At 41.6% G+C, this 21045-nt stretch overlaps 2 protein-coding genes across 2 annotated transcripts; both read right to left on the bottom strand.

Moving 5' to 3' along the window:
- Positions 1-801: 801 nt before the first annotated feature.
- On the bottom strand, positions 802-13815 carry rab3db (RAB3D, member RAS oncogene family, b). The gene is made up of 5 exons (XM_044180357.1): positions 13440-13815; positions 10005-10241; positions 5092-5210; positions 4268-4392; positions 802-4098 (listed from the first exon to the last, which is right to left on the bottom strand). The coding sequence occupies exons 2-5, from the start codon at positions 10239-10241 to the stop codon at positions 3911-3913; spliced, it is 669 nt and encodes a 222-aa protein (XP_044036292.1). The 5' UTR covers positions 13440-13815; the 3' UTR covers positions 802-3910.
- A 2744-nt stretch (positions 13816-16559) lies between these two features.
- Positions 16560-19675, bottom strand: tmem205 (transmembrane protein 205). Its single transcript, XM_044180359.1, has 4 exons — positions 19532-19675; positions 18373-18481; positions 18092-18255; positions 16560-17988 (listed from the first exon to the last, which is right to left on the bottom strand). Exons 2-4 carry the CDS (start codon positions 18470-18472, stop codon positions 17686-17688), a joined length of 567 nt encoding a protein of 188 aa, XP_044036294.1. The 5' UTR covers positions 18473-18481; positions 19532-19675; the 3' UTR covers positions 16560-17685.
- Between the last annotated feature and the right edge of the window lie 1370 nt (positions 19676-21045).

Here is a 21045-nt window from a genome sequence, read left to right as displayed (position 1 = left end):
AAAACTAATAAATAAAAGGAATCATTTTATTATCTTTTTAATGGGTATGTCCTGAGCACCTGTCTCGTAGGTGAACTGTAGCTCACATTCAGGAACTGAAGCTGACCCCTTTCAGAATGCGACTGGGCCACTTTATTGCCGAAGTAACGGAGTTTAAGAAGCAGACCTAAACGGTTTCTTATCTACGTGCTGCACCCACATGTTTTTTTCGTTTAACCAGCATTATCAGAACTGCAGACACCCCTGTTTCTTCACACATGATAAGTAGCCTAGGGGGGCGTAGCGGCCCATCCCCGTCAGTTTAAATGCAATTAAGCGCTTCTTTACATCACATGAAAGGGGACAGGGCAGCCTGATCCCAGCGAAGTGGGTGCTGATGTAAAGAAAAGCTGCATTTCACTCACATGACGACATTCAGCTACAGATGACGACATCTGAACTAGCTTATTTAAATTCAGCTCCACATAGTGAAAATTAAACCCCGGATAAGTTCAGTTTGAAGTATAGAGGCCCTGCACAGGGAAGGTAGTTGTGTCTTACTGTCCAAGGTGGCAGGAAGAGGAGGATGAGGAAATCTGTATTGTTGTGGAGGACAATGGCAGAGTGTGGTTTCTCTGGTTTTTCAGATAATACATGAAAAAAAAATTGGCCTGATGTTTTGGGGTTCGGAGGTAGGATGTATAGTCATAAATTACACTTTAGATGCTGCTGTCACCACAAAGACTACCCAGTCATGTACTATTGGAAACTCTGTAACTGATTTGTAAAAGGAACTGAAGACAATGACTGGCAATTATGCTCTCTCTTTCATAATGAATATATTCTTTATTTTCATATACACAATTTTTCAACATATTCAATTTATTCTTGTTTATAAGATGCATTTTTTCACAATGCTTCCATCCAACACATACAGAACCTAAAATAAAGGGATTAAATGATCTGATCAGGAATGCAACACATGAAAACAAATAGACAGACATAAGAAAGAAAGAGCACACCCCAGACTAACAGCTCTGGATGCTACAAACTTATTTGTACAAAAGCGTCAGGGTCAGTAGTTTTTCAATATGGCAGATACTGGATAAAGTGGTTAAAAATTTCATATCAGTGGACAGTTTAGCACAATAGTGCCAAATACAAGTTCAGCACATTCAATATGTACTCAAGCAGCAGCCGCCATTGTAAGCTCCTTTAGTGAAACCATCACAGATATTACATGCGCTCTGATGCGTCTGCATTCCATTTAAATACATTGCAAACCTGCACAGTGTATGCATATGTTGTAATACAAACGTAGTGTTATGAGTCAGTGACCTTGCACACAGCCTCCTTATGTTAAAGCCCTGCATAAAAGCTCAATGTGGTGCAGATGAGATGAATCAGCTATTTGATATCTGTACAACTATATCACTATTCAGCAGCACACACTGACAGGAGAGACTGACCACCAGTTGTGACCCAACCCCAGAGCTGTGCGGCACGACGTCGGGCTTTGGTGCTGACAACGTGAGGTTGCTATCGTGGTGCAAGAGTTACGGTTGATACTAACTGACAGTCAGTAGTCAGCGTGTGGACAGTGATGGTCAAATTCCTGATTTGTGCTGCAATCACTTCAAATTTCAGGTTAATCAAATCAGGACAGTTTTCAGCAGGGGGAGGTTGACCATTCAATACTGAAATGTCAAAAATTGTGTAAAGGAACAAAAATCTATTTAATGTAAATTTAACTGATGGCAAACATAACATAATGTGGAATGAAGATAAAACTTCATTTTATTTACTGCAATGACAAGATGAGATATTACAGTAATGGGATATAAAGTGACACAGGCTCTTTTAACGAACAATTTGCATCAGCTCATTGCTTTTCCTGATAGTGGCAACAGCACAGTTGAGGCTAGACTTATTCTCAGAGATCAGTGTTCTTCCCTTTCTGAGTATACACACACGCTGTGCTGCATTTCCACAAAACAGTCATTATGTCTGTAACAAACAAAAAAAAAAGATAATTCACCACCACTTTGGAAATACTCAGTTATTAAGCATAGTAGGTTTGCCATGCCAACTGTTTTGCCATGCTGCAGTTGGGGGAGCAGTGTGTGTGTGTGTGTGTGTGTGTGTGTGTGTGTGTGTGTGTTGTGTTGTGTTGTGTGTGTCATGGTGAAAGCATGTGTGTGTTAGAGAAGGCGTTAAAGATAGGGTGGCACAAAGGGGTGAGCGAGGACATGCCACGAGGGAGGTCATGTGACAAATGCAAGTGTCACCAGTGTTAAACGACTTCCTCTCATGAGCGCACTTGCACAGTGAAGAGGACAGAGCTCAGCATTTACCATTACCATAACCCTCCAACTGTCTCAGCATCAGTGCACAAGAAAAGGCTGCGAGAAGCAGCAAGGGAGGCACAGGGCAGCGCAAGACTGGCATTAAGATTCAGGTCAAGATGAGGTTCATTATGACGTCCTGTTGGTTTTCTTTATCATCTTGATTGATGCTTTAACTTCATAATAAGCGATGGATGACGATGATGAGACGTATACCTCAGAATCTCACAACAGAGAAATTATTTTAGATAAGGCATTATCAGCAACTGATGACTATTTCAACGCCAAAAACAACATGAAGGCATATATTTATTTTCACGGCTGAATTTCATTTGGCCGCGCTGTACTGGTATTTCCATATTAAAATTAATTTGGAGACAACGTAAATTCTGATTGTGTTCAACATTTGATGAAATCTGATTTCTTTTAAAGGAATAGTTCAACATTTTCGGAAATACGCTTATTCGCTTTCTTGGCGAGAGATGAGAAGATAGATACCACTCTCACGTCTGTACAGTAAATATGAAGCTACCACCAGCAGCCGGTTAACTTAGCGTAGCACAAAGACTGGAAACAGGGGGAAACAGCTAGCCCGGCTCTTGTTTGTTTATCCGTACAAAAAAAAACAAAGTCTTTGTGCTAAGCTAAGCTAACCAGCTGCTGGCTAAAGCTTCATTTTTAGCATACAGACATGAGAGTGGTATCAGTCTTCTCATCTAACTCTCAACAAGATTGCGAATAAGCGTATTTCCCAAAACGTCTTGCAAAAAAGCCTTGCAAAGCTCACTATGCCCTTGTTTGAGACATACATCATTTCAAGTAGGTTGTTCAAAACTGATTCATTCTTCTCTCCTTCAATCAGTCATGAGCATGAAGCATCCTAGATATGACTGCACAATCACACAATTTGTATCTACGGTATTACATGATTTAAATAGCTGTTTGTGAAGTTTAAATTTTATGTATGTCTCCAGGCAAAAACTGAGTTAGTATACTTAGTTTACTTAGTAAACTAAACTAGTAAACATGTACTCTATGAATGTCAAACAAAACCCCCCAAAAATCCCAAAAGTACAGCCATCTACACACACTATTTGGCATCACTAGCTTCTAGCTATCTGCACAAATATTTCAGAAAATTAAAGCCATTGAACAAATGTTTTAGTAAATTTAAAATGCTAATGGAGCAGCAGTGGTCAGGGCGGTTGACGTGGGGGGTGGACAGAACACAGGGCAGGCTTTAGTGGACTATCAGCTCACCGCAGAGCCGGTGGGTCGAGACCACAGAGAGATTTTGAGAGAAGAAAAGAGACAGAGTGGGCCTCTTTAAGGGGAAAGCCAGAAAGACAGGCCTTGGGAGGAGAGGGGTCTGACAGCACTGATGAAGATTATCTCAGCTAGTTGTCCTCTGGTTGCTGTGTGGACAAAGCAGAGCTGGGCGTGGCTGGAGTGAAGAGAGAGAGGAAGAAGTGTGGCACTTTCCATGGTTGAGGCACAGAGAAGGAGTTGGTCTTTATGTATGAGCATCATACGTGTGTGTGTGTGTGTGTGTGTGTGTGTGTGTGTGTGTGTGTGTGTGTGTGGGTTTAGCAAGCACAGCCCCCGTGGCTCTCTGAAGGCGAGTCTTTAAGGCCCTGGTTCCTGTGGTTGGATACGAGGTTGATGTCTCCCTCCATGCTCTCGTTCATCTTCTCACAGATGACGTCCACTAAACGCTCAAACACCTGCTTCACATTGATGTTGTCCTTAGCGCTGGCCTCGAAGAACTGGAAACCTGAGGAGGAGCAAGGGCACAGAAGTGGAAAAACATGACTTCACAAATATAGTAGATGTATACAATACACATAGATACCGTATATGCATGCATGAATGCATATAGTATCTGCAGGCACAGGTAGAAGTTTTACAAAAAGACAAAACTGTGTGAGTAAAAGAGTTTTTACCTAGCTCCTCTGCCAGTCGCTGGCTGTCCTCTGTGGGTACGAGTCTATCGTCCTCCAGGTCACACTTGTTACCAACCAGGATCACCTGAGCATTGTCCCATGAGTATGTCTTGATCTGTGTCGCCCTGTGGGAAAGACATAAAGTTTCGCATTCTACATGATTAAAAGCAGTAAAAAAAAAAATAAAGGATCTGTAAAGCAATGTAGAACCCAACAAATCAGATGCTTTCCTGCATAAACAGCAATAAAATATAAACTTAAGGGTGGTCAGCACTTAGTTTATACAGTTTCTGTAGTGCCACTAAGAGAAAAAGTCATAGAAATTTGCAGCATCACTCAGAGTTGGTGTGTTCATGTCATCCTATCACACTGCATAATGTAAGAATCTGGCTATATGAAAATGGTGTTGAATATTATAAAACAAATGAAAATATTTTTGTTCACGGTCATCCAAATGTTTGGGTGAAATCTGTTGGAAGGTGGTGAAAAAAAATGTGTAAAAAATTACAAAGGGCAGAAGTGTGTAGAAAGAAATGGACATGGCCTACATGGATAGATAGGTGACAGACCAAGGAATCAATGAAAATAATAGCTTGCTTTAACACCTCACTTCCAGACTTATGAGCAAAAGTGGTTCATAATTGACCACATGGTGGGGCTATCCTTACCAAAAGGCAATTACTTCTTCCTTGGTCCATGGCCTTCACACCAAATTTCAGTCAACTCTTGAGAAATTTTTTAGATAATCTAACTAAATGCAAAATGGGACAAAAAAACACAACAACAACAACATAGACCAAGCTTTTTAAACACGTCCAACTCACCAGTCCTGAACTGCGTTGAAGGAGTCCTGGTTAGTGATGTCATACATGAGCAGGAAGCCCATGGCTCCTCTGTAGTAGGCAGTGGTGATGGTACGGTAGCGCTCTTGCCCTGCTGTATCCTGCATTCACACACACACACACACACACACACACAAACTCTCTCTTTATATTTATTAAGGTCTATAAGACAAACAAAAAAACATTAATTCCCCTGTAATCATTCAATACATGATTTGAAACCACAAGGGGGCAATGTTGTCCAAACTATGGCCTGTTGCTGCAACACTGCTCTCTTACAAGTCAGCTCTGAGTTGCCACTGACACAGAATATGGAGTAGATCCATCATTTAGCCGTTGAGTGAGAGGTGTGAGTGAGTGGTCTACTCCAATACTACTGTCTAATCCAGAAACATCTGGCAGAATGCAGATAAACAGTCATTTCAGACTGAACATGGGTGTATAGGGCGGTCGAGTTCAGTGGTTCCCAACTTTCTTTCCCCCAAGTAACCCTTCATCAGCACCACGTCGTGTTCCAAATGTGTTCATTTGAATTTATTTTAAATTGGATGTTATTTAACACTATTAATTACATAAATGTAGATATTGTTACAATATTTATTTTGAACAATCTAGTTGGTTCTAAGGTTTAGATTGGTTTGGTCAAGTTTGCATTCATGCTACCACTTGGAGTGGCAGAAGCTGGACGTTTCATCCATTACTTTTATCTATTTAGATGTCTCTGCTCGCTTGCTAGTTCATTTTCATGTTCTCTTAATCACATCATGTAATGTTCAGGTGTTACAGTTGACATATATATATATATATATATATATATATATATATATATATATATATATATATATATTTATCATTGGTAATGGTGGGCTGGTAAACTATTACATGACATTAATTGCCATAACACTATTCATGATGAGAAGCTTGCAGTAAGTAATTTGAGTTATCAAATGATCAATTTTCAAATACAATTCAAGTCAGGTTTATGTCTGGGGTTTTTTTTGTCTGATTTGTAGTAGGTAAAAAAGTAAAAAAAGATAGTTATGGATCCTGTGTACTGAGAGGCCATGGTATGATTGCACTCTGTGAAACCTTCATGCATTTCTCTCCTTCCAAAGCACTTGGCTTCATTACCGCATCAAAATGCCACTTGCTCCGCTCCACACAATCCACCAGAGGATGGCATTTCGATATGAGCTCCTGCCACAAGCATTTCTCATCAAACCAGGACTTCTGGCTTGTATCAATAACCAGCCAGCAAGAAGAAACACAAGAAATGTGAGGGTCACCGAGTCAGAGGAGGTATGGCTACTCTGCGGTGCTGCCTGCCAGCCACAGTGAGTGACCTGTTTATCAGAGCCATCTTCTAATTAAATGGAGGCTATGTGTGATGTCACAGTCAACGGCTCAAAATAGCTTAGCGGATGCTTAAAGAAAAAGATCAAACAGGTAGACTTAGTGGAGCGACTCCCCTCCACTCTCATGGTTACTTGGTAACCTGTCCGAGTCCTTCATTTGCATCGGGGGCCTATGTGTGTGTTTCTATGTTTGCCAGATGTTTTCCTCACAGTGAAGAAGAGGAGGAGGAGTGGGTTGTCCAGGTAACCAGAGGCCATTGAGGGTTATGAATGTTCCATTACAGCCAGGACTGCTCTGGATGGTCAGCCCAAATGATCCTTCTCAATTTACAAAATGGACAAGACAGAGGGCAGTCTGCTACATAAATCCTTCTATCAGAGACAGCTTCCTCTTGCCTTTATTCTTTCCAATGCCACAGTCAGAGTCTGCTTTCTGTCAGGGATTATTTTTGTTTAAGTAAAGTGTGAAATATTCCAGGGAGGTCTTTATCTCATCCATGCAGAGATGAACAAATATTTGGCAACGTAATGGGACGTCTAACCAAATAGACCGTCTCTAAGGTTGCTATAATCAACCCCAGCCAGTAAACAAAAGCAGCTCCCTCATGTGTATATGTATGATGAAAGATTAATGGGAGGGGTTTAAATCAGGCCTCCGCATGGTCAGAGACTCGGACGTCACTGGGACCCTGATCTTTAAACATGCGTCACCTGCGTTTATATTAGCTGCCAACACAAAGCAGTGGCACACACAGGATATCATCCCCTGGGCTACCACACACACAACATACTGTACGTGTGAATGTGTTTATGCTGTGTGTGCCAAAGGTGTGTGTGTGTTTGCTCAAAGACCGGAAACATATTTCCATGACACAAAAAGGAGGGATGTAAACAACATGCGTACACAGTGTGGACACATGCATATGCTTGAGTTCTGCGTATTCACTCTGTGCAAGGGCTATGTGGTGTGTTATCAGGCTAGCCGGTTTCCATGATACACAAAAGGGGGGCTAGCAGCAGGCAGAGTGGGATCATCAGCAATACTCTTTGTCTAAGGACCTGGTGAAATCTCTTACAGATGGTGTTCAGTGGGAACTAACATGATTTTAACAGCCAGGAAATTTCACAGAGTTGATTATTAACACCACATAAGGGAGGACTCGTATTAAGACATGCCTGCTGGTCCCACACCCTTTAAATACACTGCTACACCAGCGCTGTAGTATATCCTCTTTATGTCTCCGTCAGACGCAGATAGGGAACTTCCTCTGCTTCCGGAGCTTAGGAAATACCAGGTCTCTTTGTCTTTCAACAGCACCACCAGTAGTCAAGGCCAGGCACACACAATATGCCCACCTTCCCAAAATCCAACTAATCACATAATTACCTTACACGTTATATAGTCATTACGGTTCATTCTTTCGCCCTGCTCCTCAGCTGTTGGCATGTCACACACCACTAAAACACTGCATGACATTTAATTGAGACACACGTTTGGTCAGGAAGGTGAGTGTGTGTTTTGGTGTGGGCTCCTCTGCTGCTGATTCATCTTGGTCAGCGTTTGCCATACAGTGGCTCACACATTGTTGATTCAAATGAATCATCTGCTTGAACAGCCGTAATGATGTATATCAATAAGATCTGTAGTGTACTGTGAGGAATGTGCAGGTGGTGGAGAAAAATGAAGGATACACATTATAGTACAATGTAAAAGCCCTGCAATGACTACCAAAGACTTTTATTGAGACTGTGAGAGGCGTTTGTCCGGCTCGATCTAGCTGTTTCAAGTTAGCTGTTTACCCGTTTCTAGTCTTTAGGCTAAGCTAAACAGCTGCTGGCTTAATATTTACTGTACAGACTTGAAAGTGGTGTCGATCTTCTCATCTAACTCTCGGCAAAAAAGAGAATAAGCGAATTCCCCAAAAAGTCAAACTCTCTCTTTAAAGGGGTACTCCAGGAATTTTGTATTGCACTTCTTTAAAGTTGGGGTATTAAAAAGAGAGTAGACAAAATTGAAAACAGCAGAGGCTGAGATATCCTGACTTTTTGTGCCTAGTTTGGGTCCCACACTGAAAAACACTGAATCCCACATTTTTGATAATTCATCTCAATCATGTTTTTGTTAAACTTGCACTAATTGTCTTTTAAAACAGACATCCTTTGTTTGTAAAGCTTTGCAAAAGTCTCCAAGCCCAAGCGGAGATAACCCTGATAACATCACAAGGGTTAGGTGGAGTTCAACTTTAAACAGTGATTGTTAAAACTCTAACTTCTAATTGGTATTTGCCCTACTTGCGTAGCTGTCTTTCAAATCGTGAGTTACAGTAACTGCTGCATGACTGCAGTGTTGGTCAAAAAAGCCACAAATTCATGAAATGTGGCAGAATTAGCAAAGAGGAACAGTGGTCTCATGCAGACTTAACACAGTTTAAGCTTAACAACACTTTGGAAGTGAGGAAGAAACCTTACCCCCCCAAACTAAAATCTGCATTAGCAGTTATTATCTAAATCCACAAACCATGAATTTAAAGCAGCTAGAATCAATATTTTTACATTAACAATGGATCAAATGACCACCTGCAGTGACAAGCCCATGGAGAATTATCACCAAGTTGCAGTTCTTTTCAGCTTTATGGAACGTTTTAGCATCCTACAGCTCTTTGTTTTGGTTTTATGGTCCACAACTTTACTGTTTTGGTTCAGTCTTACCGCCCTCATAGCATCATTCTTGGCCGCAGCAGGCAGCTATTTTAATAATAATATGCCAATGTTGCTCCTGCTCAAGTATCATGTATGCCAATAAGTTTGCCATATCATCTGAAAAGGTGATAATATGTCAGTCTTGTGTAAACAGTTAGTTTCCGCTGCCTTCAAGTTGCCAAAAAAAAAAAAAATCAGTTGTTGCTGATTTAATGAAAGGCAAAATACCTCCTGATCTGAGGTAAGTTTCTCATTGTCTCTTAACCCTGACCTCCAACTGGGCTTTGTAGCATCAATTAAAAGTACAGAAACCTGAAAACTTACTTTACTCAGGTTGATCCGTCTGCTTTACACATTTATGTGAACACTTAGAACAACAGTAAATGCCAGATAAGGGTGCAAGGCTGCAAGAATGTGTATGAAACCATGGGGAAGTCGTGCTTTTTACACAGCAATTCACAGGCTAAACTTGTACAAGGGCCAAACCCACAATTCTAGACAAACCATATTTTTACAGGACTTCTAGTGAGACTTCGATCTCCAAGTTGCCTGAAAGGGACTCCTTGGTGCCAACAAGCATTCCACATGGGCTTACTTTCCTTTATCTCCCTGTTTTGCTTTATTTACATCTGAAGCAATAGAATCTTGAATTTCAAATGTACAGGTGTAGAGTAGATTGAGAGAGGCAATGGGCTTTACACTAAATAAGCATTATTAGCTGTGGTTTGGCAGCCAGAACCTGTTGCTTGTGCTTTCTGTTTACCTATTACAAATGGCAGTGTGGTAATGCAATGTAATACCAGAAAAAACTCACAGTGTATCGCATTTTAATCCACTCACCCAGATCTGCAGCTTGATCCTCTTGTCATTGCGGAAGACAGTCTTGACCTTGAAGTCGATGCCCACGGTGCTGACGAAGGCGGAGGTGAAGGAGTCGTCTGCGTAGCGGAACAGGAAGGAGGTTTTGCCCACGCTGCTGTTGCCAATAATCAGCAGCTTGAACATGTAATCAAAGTTCTGGTCGGCCGCGTCCTTCTGGGATGGCTGTTGCTGGAGCCGAGAGTCATTTGATGCCATCTAGAGAGGGAGGAGAAGGAGAAACCAATCTCAAAAATGAACCTAACATGCAGCATTTGATGGAAACTTTTTACCAAAGCATCTTAAAGCACCATGACTGCACTCAGTCTCTGAACATGGCTGACACTGGTTAGAATCCACTCGGGCTGCAATTTAAGAATATTTAAATTATTGTTTTATCAGATTTTGTGATAAAATAATCTCACGGTCTTCATCAGTGAATGAAACAGGTGTCAGTCATCATGTGACCTCGGTGTGGAACATCGGTCAGGTGACATCAAGTATACGGTACATGACGGCTGGAGAAAGATCAAGGAGGCCATTGCCATTCACATCCGATTCTTAAAAAAGTCTCTTTTTTTTTTTATAAAACCAAAAATATTGTATAACAAAAAGGTCCTCGACCAGACATTGCGGTTCATGATTGGTGCCTTAAAAAGGTGCTGTGTGGAGTTTTTGACAACTAGTTGAGCTATGAAACAATGTTTTTGCATGTGCACAAGGATGCACATGCATGCTCAGGCTTGCAGGTCACTTAATACACATTCCTGCCTGCAATTTCTTTGATCAACAGTTTGTGGCGGCAACACTCGAAGAAGCAATGTGCCAACAAAGGCAAAGAAGAAGACAGATGGCAAGCAAACATGGATGTAAACAAGTCACAATTTAATTTTTTTTTTTTTTTTTTAAATCAGCACAGTGTGTTTGAAACCGAAAGGTAAACAAATCTTGTTTGTTCACAAGAAAACTCCACAGGGCATCTTTAACCCTTAGGCCACTTCACTGATTAATGTTCTGTTCATCAATTAATTGATTGATCAACACCATTTCTACACTAGAATCGACCATGCTCGACTCATTGGAATATTACAGAAGTTACAGTGTAGTTGTTATTGATCTACTACTGATTTAAAGCTTGGCCAGATGTTAGTGAAATCCATCAGTGATCAATGTGATCCTGTTATGATTTCTGTTAAAAGGTTTGTAATCAAAATGAAAAAGATAACAGTGAGATAAAGTTTAGAATAGCTTTAAATTATGGGAAGCAATGCCATCTGCTTCACTGTAACCATGCATCTCTCCTGAGGGCAGGTATGCGATTACCTGCCATTAAGCCTTTTAGCGTCAGTCATCCAAACAGTGGGAGGAGGGAGGGTCTGGGTGTGAAAAGGAAAGCAGAAGGCTAGCCACGTCTGTGCCTCCGAACACGCACACACACACACACACACACACACACACACACACAACTGATCAATCTGTACGGCTCAGCCCTGCCTCTCTCTGATGAGACTCGTCTCCGTGGAGACCAGACTAGGACTCAGCTGCCAGCAAGACCCATTAGTGGTCAAAGCAGTCAGCTCACTCAGCTTTTAACTGGCCAGAGGTCTCCAGAGCAGGATAGAGATATCTATCACACTACCACCAAGGGCTATGGAAAAAAGCAGAGGAGAGGAGAGGAGGCTCCTTAATGAGAAATTGGAGAAGCCTGGCAAAATCGTTTACTCGTTTACTCTCACAATAATGACAGTGCCAGGGTAAGAGAGGACGAGTCCATATTCCTTATGAACTATCGAAAAGAACTTGTGTTACAGGACTGCATGAGTAAGGAAACGCCACTAACCCTATTACTCATTAATTATTTAGTATGTGCTACAAGAAAATATTTTTGTCTGCCTGCTGTCTGATGAAAACATTGTAACTCTGAGACTTAGTGGAAGCGATACAATGTTGAATGCCTCTGAAATGGTATGATGGGTATTTCCAAATCGCCTTCATTGGATTTGGATTGTTGTTCTGTAATTGCTGTAACAAACATTTAACTCCCAGTCCACCGTGGCATGAAGCAGACTTTTTACACATACCAGCCTATGCAGCCTTGCGTGCTGGCTGATGTTGTAATGAAACGCTGTTGTTATTTTCCTGGGAAAATAACACAATACTCTTTCACAACTTTACTTCACTGTTGAATCTAAAGCCTCTGTACATGCCCTATAAGCACAATCCTTTCAGACCAAAATGTGTTCTCTGGTTGTTGCATAAAGGCCTGTGTTCAAGTCATAACTCTCATGTCTTTCTAATCTCTCAAAACATTGGCTGTGAAATCCCAAATCACATGATGCCTGTGCTGTGTAAGGGTCTGCGGGGGACATTTTTTGTGTACTCATCGATCCCATAGCAATGATCCACCCACTCAAAAATATAAATATAAAAATATATCAGATATTTTCTTACTCCAACTTTCCCCATCAGCTCAGCTTAAGCCTGAGGTAAACCCAGTCACATGTCCTTCATGTTTACTGTGCAGCTCATGGATGTCAGGCAAATCAGTAGGCTCATACAGTCTGTAAAGACATTTCTTAAATGGTATTCTCTTCCCATTTTTATAAACATGTTATATAAATTACAAAATGTGCAGTGTTTTCTTTTTACTGTGCGGTGTAGCTTAAATATGCGGTGTCACATTCCCTATGAGTCGAAACTAATTCAGAGCAATAGAACTGAGTGTGATTAGAAAGCCTTCTTCCTTCACATGTTGAAAACAACTGATGTCTGGGAACATTGTAGAGCAACACTGGATAACAAAAACAGCTCGACCAGATCACACTGAGCAGCTGTGATGACTCTGATAAGGGACACATCAGCAACCTGCCATGATATCTGGACAGACATCCTCCATGTAGTGAGGATAGCCATTTACTGAGCTGCAGCATGGATGAGAATGGGAGCTCCTTTATGGCACACTGGAGTAGCATTATCTCCAGTAAAACAAATAAAGGACATTACGGTGATGGTGCAGCCAGGTCCCTCACCTGGCACTGTTTGCTGAGCCAGGAGCCAGCCTGACCCGCAGGAAATGACCGCTATTGATTAGTTGGCAGCTGTCACATCAGTTCTTTCATTAGGGGAATGACTAAAACGAAAACATAGATGGGCGATAAACTAGAACATTAGTTTTATTTCGATATAGGAAAACGACTAATATTCTACGCCAAATTTCCTTACTTTATGCAAGAATAGTGTGACGAACAAAAGCCAGACCTATGGTAAAACCCAAACATTAACTTAGGTACCACTCTGTGGGGTTAAAAAAAAGTTAGCTAACGTGTAACTTTACTCTGAGTGGAGGTGCCCCATTAGCACTCGGACATGAAGGAAGTGTGAGGCAGGAAAACCCGCTGGGAGCTTAAACAAACTTACCTTCTTGGTAAAGAAAGCAAACGGTTCCCTTTCGACTCTCGGTCAGTGATACGCGGCTGTCTTCCGTCCGGCGGTGAGATGCCGGGTAAAGTACGTTACGTTAGAGCTAACACCTGAAATATCGTTTCTGCTCGCGTCGCTGCTTTCCTTTCCTCGACAGGCTACTGCTCTCTGTTTCTTCGCTCGCGGACTTGAGCAGCTCCCGGATCTCGGTTGAGTGTTTAAAGGTGACACTGTAGCTGGAGCTCCCTCTGTGACAGAGTTGATGTAGACACTGAAGCAGCCGCTAAACGCTATGAGGCTGTGCCGGTCTACACACAGCTCGAGGAGAGGGCTGTCCACAGTGCGTGCGCACGTGAGCGCGCGGGCGCTACACTAACGCACACACCCTCGAGAAACAGCACAAATAGCTTTGTACTATCTCTACTGGGACTACAAGTGTGTCCCGGCTATTAAGGAGTTTAAAATAGTCATATTTATTGTACATTATTCATATAGTATCTCTGTAGTCTTATATTATCAAGTTATAGCTGTCAGACTTATATTTTTCCTCTCCTATGTTTCTTTAACATTCTATAGGGACTTGAAGATTTGATATTTTTCTCTCCTATGGTATCATTCCTATGACATCCCAATCAGCAGGGCAGCATGAACCTGCTAGGGGTGAGCTGTGGGCCCCTACTGACCCCCCCCCCCCATTCCTCCCTCATTGTGTAGCCTATGTAGGTCTACCTTGTTATGTTTAAAGGAACAGTTCGATATTTTGGGAAATAAGCTCATTCGCCAGCAGCTGGTTAGCTTAGTTTAGCATAAAGTTTGCAAACAGCTAACCGGGTTCTGGCTCTGTCCAAAGGTAACCAAATCTGTCTACCAGCACCTCTAAAGCTCACTAATTAACACGTTATATCTTGTTTGTTTAATCCGTACAAAGAAAGAAGTGTAAAAATGGCACGTGGTGGTTTCACAGAGAGTTATGTGCTGGACTAGCCTATTTCTTGGCGAGGTGGTGTAAATTCTAGAGTCTCAGCTGGCTGACAAAGTAAAGACACGTAGTTGAGCGAAAAGCTGGGTGAAGCCGCGGCTGTCATTAGAAATGACAAATCCTTCACGAGGAGCATGACTGGATAGCTGGCGGCGAGAGATGGGCAGGTAGTGCGCAGGACAAATGAATGAACTGTGACTTGGAAGGGGTGGAAAGAATTTTGCGGTAACCAGTCACACCTGAGACTGTCAGATATTCATTGTAACTAAATTGAATTATGAGCATTATTATTCTGGAACAATAAATCAGATGCAGCTCTTGCACTGATCCATATCATTGTGAACCAAAATAGCAACAACAGTGGACTCTGCAGTACTCTGCAGACTCTGCGGTCCAGCCACTTTCTGTGTGTTTTTACCCTCACAGTGACAAGACTCCAGGAAGAGACTGCGCCCGGCCAAGAAATAGTCCGTACAAAGTTACAATGTGTTATTGTACACATTAAACAAAAGAGAACGTGTTAATGAGTTTTAGAGTGCTGGTAGGTGGATTTTGTTACCTTCCAACAGAGCCCGGCTAGCTGTTTCCCTCCATTTCCAGTCATTGTAATACCTAGCTAACCAGTAGCCTCATATTTACTCTACACACACAGGAGTGGTATCACTCTTCTCATCTCAATCTAACTCAATCTAATTCCTTGGTAAGAAAGTGAATACGCATATTTCCCACAATGTTGAACTATTCCTTTGAGTGCCCATCAAGTCAGCTGGAACACACAAGACAATCAATTAAATAACCACAAGTTGCCACACAGGGAACTTGGGTAACTGCAGCCTTCAGGACACAAGACCCTCAGGGGGGTTTGCTATCAGTTACATGTATTTAGTCAAATTAGGCTGCTAAGTCAGTTTTCATCACCACAAAAATCCATGGCCTTGTGTTATCTTACATAGAAATGATCCCAATGAGTTACACGCAAATGATATAGGCTATATACAGATAGGTACTCTGTATGACAAACTTTAGGTATCAGAATTGGTATCACAAAAGTCCAACTGGTGCATCACTGGTGTGTTCTTTTTTAATTTTATTCCTACAAAATCTCTGTTGGGACTTTAAAGTATGCAGTATGTGGTACTCAGTCGTGAGTTATGGCATTTATCTCTTCTGTATCATGTTCAAATACTTGCTCAGTTTTTTGGAAAACACAGCAGAAAGGATGATAATCATTAACTTTAAAGCTGCGGTGTGTGCGTGAGTGTGTGCATGCGTGTCTGTGGTTAATGTTTGTATCAACCTGAGGAGCCTAGTGCTTTGATAAATTGTACATTCTATTAGGATCTCAGTGTTTTTATGCTGCGTAGGTGCATATCCATCACTGAGATCAGACAATTGCAAATTAGGTCTACATTTCTACATTTGAGATGATTGAATGAAGCTGTTTGAGACTCCCAGACTCATAATTAATTTAACACATCATATTACTGCAGGGCTGCTCTGCAGTATTACTGGAATTCCAAATAATGGTCCCTGAACTTGCAGCAGTCTATGTTCAGAGTGTGTGATTGCTGCGGTGACTCTCTTTCTTACACACAAACACACACATTCATTTCCTTGTGTGGGTCTGTAATGAGGGAGGATGGTGGAACTTGTCTGGTCCAAGTCTCCGACACCTTTTGTTTCCCTACTTCCTCATGTTTTACTTTGCACACCCAGAATTGAGGAATTTTTAAACAGTGTACATTTTCTTCATGGTCTTCGTGTCCGTACATGGCTGATCCAAATAATCTACCCACCGCTACAGTTGTTTTGGAGGTTTTTTACAGAGTTAGTTTCACCAACAGTCCTGCCACTTCTCGAGCTGTATAGAGGAAATTTACATTTCACCTGAAATCTCTCTCTTGAGTCATACCATGAAGATATATGAGTGGATAAACTTGTTCTTTGGTTAAACCAAGTTTATTTCCTGATGTCACTGCAGCATGCAACTTGATGGGACAGCTAAAGACCCAGTGCATTCACTGAGAGCTTCAGAGTGTGTAGTTGATCTCCTTCTTTGAGACACTTGGACTAACTTCCTTCTACATTTTTCCAACAAGGCACATTAACACAATGTCAGCAAGATAATACAAACTGTGTTCAGAGTTCATTCTGTTTATTCCATACTGTATTTTTATTGACTAGAAAGCAAAAACATTAAATGATCACAGAATTTCTGATCACAGACGGAAGGCACATCTTAAAAAAGGCCAACATGAATTGCATTTGAGAAAACCTCATTTACTTTCAGCCCCCCCCCTTTTTATATTGAAATGACGCCATTATAATCCATTAGTGCTGATATTGTAGCTGGAACAAGGACAGTGCCTCTGTCATCCTGTAGCTGGCCAGCAAAGCGGTGTTCTCTGCATTCAAAGCTGGTCTTCTCAAAACCATGTGCGTCACTGGTAATTAAATTACAACCTTCGTATTCCAAATCCAGGCACTGTATGTTGGGTCTGGGTTCACTCATCAGTGTGAATCTTTAAGGATTAAAGGACAGTTCCTTTCCAAACCAATCTATTAAAACATGTGTTTAGTTTTAGAGCATAAAGATCATAAGACTAAAACAGACAGACTTGTAGAACCAAATTTAAAGAAATAATAGTGGTGCACGTGAGAATATTCACAGCACGCTTTTTAACCTCCCAATCAAAATGTTAATTCAACAGTGTTGACAAATTCAACATACATTTCCATTTTAATATCTGGAAACAATATTTTACAAATGAAATGCAGTGTGCTACCTGTGCTCAGCAATGGCTCTACAAACTTTCCCTGAACACACCTGTGTCCAAACACCGCCCCCTGCTGGGGATGCAAGTAAATTGCTCACACAGCAACTGAGGTTTGGTGATTAAATTTACCAAGTGTGTTTTTAAAGGAAGTTCAGTTCTTAACAGGGGGTATGGTCATGAGGAATGTAATCAAATATTAAAAACAAATGTACAAAACAAAAAAAACACATCCTATTTTGTGAGACAGCATTAATTAGATACCGATTGACTTAGCTGACAGCCTGATAAAAGTGAACAGCAATGGTGAGTTTATTGGACGCTCAATGGCAACAAAGGCATCTTCACTCATAAGGACGCTTCGGACAGCTGCAGCTGCGTCAGTGGTTATGAAAATTCTGTGCAATTACATTTACATGATGTCACTTTGATTTGTGCGCATATATACTAATCTTGTCGACTCACACATTGTCATATGAAATGCTCTTCTCTAAATGCTGGATAAATTCAGAGCTGTGTAGATCAAATTAGTTGTGGTGCAGATGAACCCTATCAGGTTGCAGAGGCTGGACAACCCGTGGTAGCGGCCAAACGTACTCTTATAGCCTCTGTACTTGGGGTCCTGCTCTTTGAGCTTAGCATAAGCCTCTTTCTGGCTGCCCAGGCCGATCTGGTTCCCCAGGCCATGCTCCTTCTCCACCTCCCTCATCTGGAACATCACCTCAGTGGCCGCTGGGCCAAACCACTGGGCGTTCAGACCTGCCATGATCAGCGCCACAAAGAACAGACCCATCTGCAAGACAAGAAGAGATACCTTACTGGAAGACAACATGGTGATGATTTACTTGGATTAAAATTAAGTATTTAAAATTGTACGTGCAGATGTGATGTTTGACCTGCACACTTTCATGCCAGTCCAGCAGCTCTCTGGGGTGGTACACAGCATACACAGCCAGGCTGACAAAGTTGCTACCCAGCAGACAGTAGAAGTATAAAGGGAAGAGTTTACTCTGCACCAGGCCAAAGGTATGCCGAGTTACCTGCCGCACCAACGCAAAACCTGCAGACACAGACATCAAGATCAAGCAAAAACGGCTCAGCAATCACAATATAGTGCTGAAACAGGAATGCATATGTTGCAGCCATGACTCTTTTTTTTTGTTTGTGCGCCTCATACCTGCTATGAAGGAGACCCAGACCTGCATGCCCCAGGAGAAAGAGAGCACCAGAAGGTGTAGCACTTTGACCAAGTCTGTGGGCTCCCCCTCTGTTACCATGGTGTCGGTCTGCAAAACACATACATTATATACACAGTTAGCCTACAGTACATCAACCCTTGTGTTTTGTTGAAATTGGCTTTACTTCCTCATTGTTTGGAGTCACACAGACCCAACTGCTGTATGTGTAAAGATAATAATTGCAAAATCAAACATTTTTTCCATTACATTTTTTAAAACCCTTCCGTTTTCCTTGTACATCTGATGAAAATATGGAAATTACCATACTGACCTAATTGTTATTACCAATTAAGAAGATATTTTGTGTTTTACATGTTAATATGGGAGTGAAAAGTAGTTCCTTTTCTTTTCCAAAAAGTAATTCACAAAGGCACGAACAGTATGTTATCCTACAGTGTGACTTGTGTTTGGGGTCAGAGGTCTAACTCCCTGTTAGACCTGTTGTGAAGAAACTGTTCTAAAAGTCTAATAACGTAAATCAACATAGACTTATTTGGGATTTGGGAGGGGTAGTGCTGCGTAAAACGTACCGTCAGCACCAATCACAGATACAGAGCATAAGAAAATCCATTGTATTTAACCAAGTTTTACAACTCTGGGCTCTGAGAGCTTATAAGCAAAAAAAGTCATGAAGTATCAAACTGATAAAAACAATGTTAAGTATGTTGTGTGAGCTGTTAAAGATGCCTCCAGGACCCCAAACTGAACAGTAGGATTGGGGCCACACAGATAAAGGTCTTGTGTATGTTTTCAGCCTGGTGCTCCAACCTGATAAGTCCCCAGAGTGAGATAAGAGTGCAGAGGCAGAGCAGAGAAAATACATTTCGGAATTCACTGACAATTATAATGTATATAAGCACTTCCTAAGGCAACAACTTATCAACATGAGGGGCTAAAGGTAAATGCATGAAGGAGAAGCAGTGAACCTGCAGTCTGTCTGCAGCAGGTAACTGTTTCCAGCTTGGCAACTGACAAGCTAACCAGCTTTAGCCTCTGAGCTAAGAAGTTACACAAGTTGTGTGTTGGCAGCGTTGCTTGCTTCATTTAGCGTTTCACAAGAACAATTACTCACTACACGTTACACAAGCCTGCACTTACCTTGCTGTCCCTTTTCCTGTGTCTAATTAGGAAAGCCAAATTCAAATTAATAACGTTGGTACGATCCAAGGTTCAGCCGAGCCACTTCCTCTGTCATAACATTATGTCGACAAGCCCCGCCCCTCGAGGAGAGGCGGGCCAATGGTATTCTTTGAAAATGAATGTTTTATAATATTTCATCTTTTCATCCATTTCTAGTCGATGTTTTCTTCCACAGTCCCGCCCTTGTGTTTTACTTTCTACCTAAATATGTTACTCCCTGCTTCACCGCTTGTGTATTCTCCAGATGAACAGCAGCTTGCCATTTGAAAGAGAACCGGGCGATGGTTAGTTCTATTTTTTCTAGTGACTTTGTTAGGTACAGAATTCAGTTTAAATTAAAGTCCCTTTCAGTGTTTTTGACTGAAAAAAATTCTCCTTCCACAGAGCACGCCCCCCTCCTGCCGACCCACTGACGCTTGCTGCTGAAGTTGGATCTCTTGTACTACAGCGTGTGTCTCATAATAAGATACTACCTATCTGTCCATTTATACCTATAAGTTTATGTATTTAATTATCTATTTTTACTGGCTGAAATATTAGGAGGAGCTTCTATTAAAGGAGGTCAGAGGGTAGAGGGTCTGTCTGTGATGAAAATAGTATCTTCACAAGTGTTTAAAGTGACACTATGTGACTTTTGACAGAGGAAATAACACAATGTTCCTCTTACGAATTAAAAGTACTAAAACTCACCTTTGCTCAATTCAACACACTACATGCTACAGCTGACTTAGACTGGTATTACCAGTAGTTTATGATGGCTAATGTTAACAATAGTTTTTAGTCAGTTGTGCTGCTATAACACTACATTTTAACATTTGCCATTATCCCATAATTACTTCTTGTAACACCTCCTGCCTGGTCAGGAAGGCTCACCAGCGCCTCTTCTTCCTGAGGACACTGAAGAAGACCCAACTGTCCTCGGCTATCCTGGTGAACTTCTATCGCTGCACAGTAGAGAGCATCCTAACCAACTGTGCCACAGTCTGGAATGGGAACTGCTCTGCTGCAGAGCGCAAGGCACTGGAGCGGGTGGTGAAAACTGCCCAGCGCATCACAGGGACTCCACTTCCAGCCATTGAGGACATCCAGAGGAAACGCAGTCTGCGTCAAGCCCGCAGCATTCTTAAGGACTCCTCTCACCCCGCCCAGAGACCGTTCTCTCCCCTGCCTGGACCAGGACCAGCAGACTGAGGAACAGCTTTTTCTCCAGAGCTGTCTTCCTACTGAACTCTGGCCCCCGGCTGATTCCACTGTCCCCTCATATACCTTAACTTTAAATGCTGCTATATTGTTTTTGCTACATGTTCATTTGCACTACCGTACTATTTATTTATACATATACTGCATCATTTGCACTCCAGTACTATGTACTGAATACTGCAACAACTCATCTACTGCACTGTTAACTATTTCCATAATTTGCACTACTTAATATTCATTGCACTACTGTTCTGCCCAGTCCAATTCATTAT

The sequence above is a fragment of the Siniperca chuatsi genome, linkage group LG21 (assembly GCF_020085105.1).
Source record: "Siniperca chuatsi isolate FFG_IHB_CAS linkage group LG21, ASM2008510v1, whole genome shotgun sequence".
NCBI lineage: Eukaryota > Metazoa > Chordata > Actinopteri > Centrarchiformes > Sinipercidae > Siniperca > Siniperca chuatsi.
The sequence above is the reverse complement of the archived record's forward strand: the minus strand, read 5'-3'. Positions and strand labels throughout refer to the sequence as shown.